Raw genomic sequence first — 3,058 nt, 5'->3', positions numbered from 1 at the left:
AGTAATTTCAGTCCTTAAAAGATTACAGTTATGTAATTTTAGTCTCACAATTTTTAATTGAACAATTTTAATCTCTCAAATATCATAATTGTGCAATTTTAGTATTTCTCATTAAAAATTTAATAATTTTAAAATTTTATTATATATATATATATATAATGTTTTAAATTATATAATTATTTGCTTATTTAAATTAACGTATATTATAAATTTTTTTAATGTATCAAATGATATATATTTACATTATATATATATATATATATATATATATATTAAAATTATTAATTTTTAATGGGAGAAACTAAAATTGTACTATTATGATATTCGAGGGATTAAAATTGTTCAATTAAAAATTGAAGGACCAAAATCGCGCAATTACAATTCTTTAAGGACTAAAATTACCCAATTAAAATCTTGGGGTCAAAACTGCACAATTATAATATTTAAGGGATAAAAAAAGCAATTAAACCAATATTCTTTATTAATTTTATTAAAAAAATAATAATTTTGAAAAATATTTTTTTATGGTAAAATGTTAAAATTACTTATTTTTATAAAAACAATTGTCTTATAAATAGAGTAATAATTTTTTTCTTTTTCTTTTTCTGTTTGAAGAAATATTTAAGTATCAGTTTATAATTTTTTTGCAACTTATTTAAAATTAGAGGAATAAAATGATAAAAATTAATAAGATAAACATAATAAAATAAAATATAAAAAAATATTAATATATTTATTTTATTAGATATAATAACATAATTAAAATATAATTAATAATATATATTTTATAAAATTATTAATATTTTATATATAAAAAAAATGAAACTGGAACAATCCGTTCTGAAATCGGAACCGGCCGTTCTGGTTACACTTTTGGTGTGTTAATTTTGCACCTGAAACGGGTCGTTTCGGATGCAAAATTAACACACCAAAAGTGTAACCAGAACGGCCCGTTCCGGTTTCAGAACGGGCCATTCTGGGTCCAGGTGTTTTAAAAAAAATTTCATCCACGTGGCATCCACGTATGCATCTACGTGGCTAGAAATTAACTCCGTTTAAATAATTTGGACGGAATGACCACATTGAAACCAATTAATTTATTAGGGACTAAATTGAAACCAATTAATTAGTTTGGGACCAAATTGAAACAAAAAATAAAAATAGGACTAAATTGAAACAAAAAATTATTATAAGAGACCAAATTAGGCTTTTAACCTTTTATTTTTGAATTTGACCTATCCTATTTTAAAATCTGATTTGGATTGTTAGTTTATTTAAGATGTATTTTATGTTAAAAGATATATAAGTTACATGGAATAACTGGCCAACAAAGATGTATTTTATGAAAATAAACTATTATAACAACTCATCGAATATTAAAAAAAAACATTATAATAAATTTAATACAGTAATAATACTAAAATCATTCTTATTGTATTGAATCAAAGAGAAAAAAAAAAAAAAAAAAAGCTTACAAATGAGATAGAGATTCAGATCTTGGAAACGATGGGTTTCTGAGTCAATCCCAGAACGATACACGCATCTGGATACAAACTCTTCCTTATCTCAGCGTAAACCTCACCCAACCACTTCCTCTGCGCCAATCGTTCCCCCAGGCGCATCGCAGCCTCCACCGTGCTCTCCGCGCTATCGTGCGCCGACTCCACCATCCCCATCTTCACCGCCTCCGCCGCCCTCACCTTGGCGCCGCCCAGCATCAGGTCTCGCAGCGCCGCGGCCGACCTGATCTTGGACCTCATGACGGCGGCGAAGTAGTCCGGCATGGGCAGGCCGATGTTGACCTCCGGCATGTAGAGCACGCCGTAATCGCTCCTCATGAGGACGTAGTCGTGGCTGAGCGCGAGCAAGAGGCCGGCGGCGGAGGCGTGGCCGTTGACGGCGGCGATGGTGGGCATGGGGAGGGCGATGAGGGCGGCGACGACGGGCTTGAGGGAGGCGACCATGGACTCTAGGCGAAGGAGGGCGGCGGAGGGGGAGGCGGCGGATTGGGCCCAGGCGAGGTCGAAGCCGTTGGAGAAGAACTTGCCGTGGGCGGTGGTGAGGAGGACGGACCCCGGAGTGGCTTGGGTGGTGAGGCGGGTTAGGGCTGAGAGGAGGGAATCGATTAGGGTTGGACTCAGCCGGTTTTGGCCGTCGCCGGCGATGCTCAGTACCCACACGTTACCGCGCTTCTCCAGGCTGCACATTTTTCTTCTATCTTATTGTGTGTTGTCTAGATTCAGTAATTAATCAATTGGATTCTCATAGTTTTCGCCCTTTTAAATAATTTTTTTTTATCAGCCAAAACAAATAAGAAAAAAGTTGTAAATAGCCTTATACACTCCAAAGTTTTATGATTTTAAATAATATATAATAAATAATTTTTTTAACAATTTAAATGTATGCTAGTTAATAATTGGAATTCAATATTAATATATAAAGTAAATACCTTTTTAGTAATTATTTTGGTCTTTATATTTAGTTGATTATTATATTTTTTTATTTTAAAAAATTATAAAAGAATAATATTTTTTAATTAAATTTAAAAACTTGAAATTAATAAATTAATTATAATATCAATTAGATTAACATATTTTAATTATTTAATTTTTATTTTTATTTTATTTTTAATAGTGACAAAGAATGCTTCAATCCTACTAATTAATTATAATTAATGTTGTAAATATTCTCTCTCTTTTTTTCCTTTTTTTTAATACATTCGGGGAGTTAAACTCCTACTTTTCCTATCTCTATCATAACTTTATTTAATTGGTTGAAAAATTTATTGAATTAAATATGACATTAACTCATAATGTGACATCTCGAGTTGTAATTGTGAAATCACTTTGAAAAAAAATGGCAGCATTTAGAAAGAAAAAAAGTTAATCACCTATACACTGTTCGTGTAAAAAAATTTTACACTAGCAATCAATTAGATCTTTTAATTGTATCATGTCACTATAAGTACGTACTTTTAACAGTGACATGGTACAATTAAAAGATCTAATTAGTTGTTATTATAAAAAAACTTTACATTAACAGTATATAGGTGATTAAC

The 3,058-nt window shown here is 31.0% G+C and overlaps 1 protein-coding gene across 1 annotated transcript; it reads right to left on the bottom strand.

Annotated features, from left to right (window-relative positions):
* Positions 1–1,374: 1,374 nt before the first annotated feature.
* Positions 1,375–2,305, bottom strand: LOC109804265 (enoyl-CoA delta isomerase 2, peroxisomal). Its single transcript, XM_020366065.3, has one exon. It carries the CDS (start codon positions 2,205–2,207, stop codon positions 1,491–1,493), a length of 717 nt encoding a protein of 238 aa, XP_020221654.1. The 5' UTR covers positions 2,208–2,305; the 3' UTR covers positions 1,375–1,490.
* Between the last annotated feature and the right edge of the window lie 753 nt (positions 2,306–3,058).

The sequence above is a fragment of the Cajanus cajan genome, chromosome 1, assembly GCF_000230855.2.
Source record: "Cajanus cajan strain Asha chromosome 1, NIPB_CcT2T_4, whole genome shotgun sequence".
Lineage (NCBI taxonomy): Eukaryota > Viridiplantae > Streptophyta > Magnoliopsida > Fabales > Fabaceae > Cajanus > Cajanus cajan.
Note: the sequence above shows the minus strand (reverse complement) of the source record. Positions and strands in the feature narration are given on the sequence as shown.

What these genes read in the sequence shown, in the direction of transcription:
- LOC109804265 (XM_020366065.3), bottom strand. Translation starts at nt 2,207, where the DNA reads ATGTGCAGCCTGGAGAAGCGCGGTAACGTGTGGGTACTGAGCATCGCC.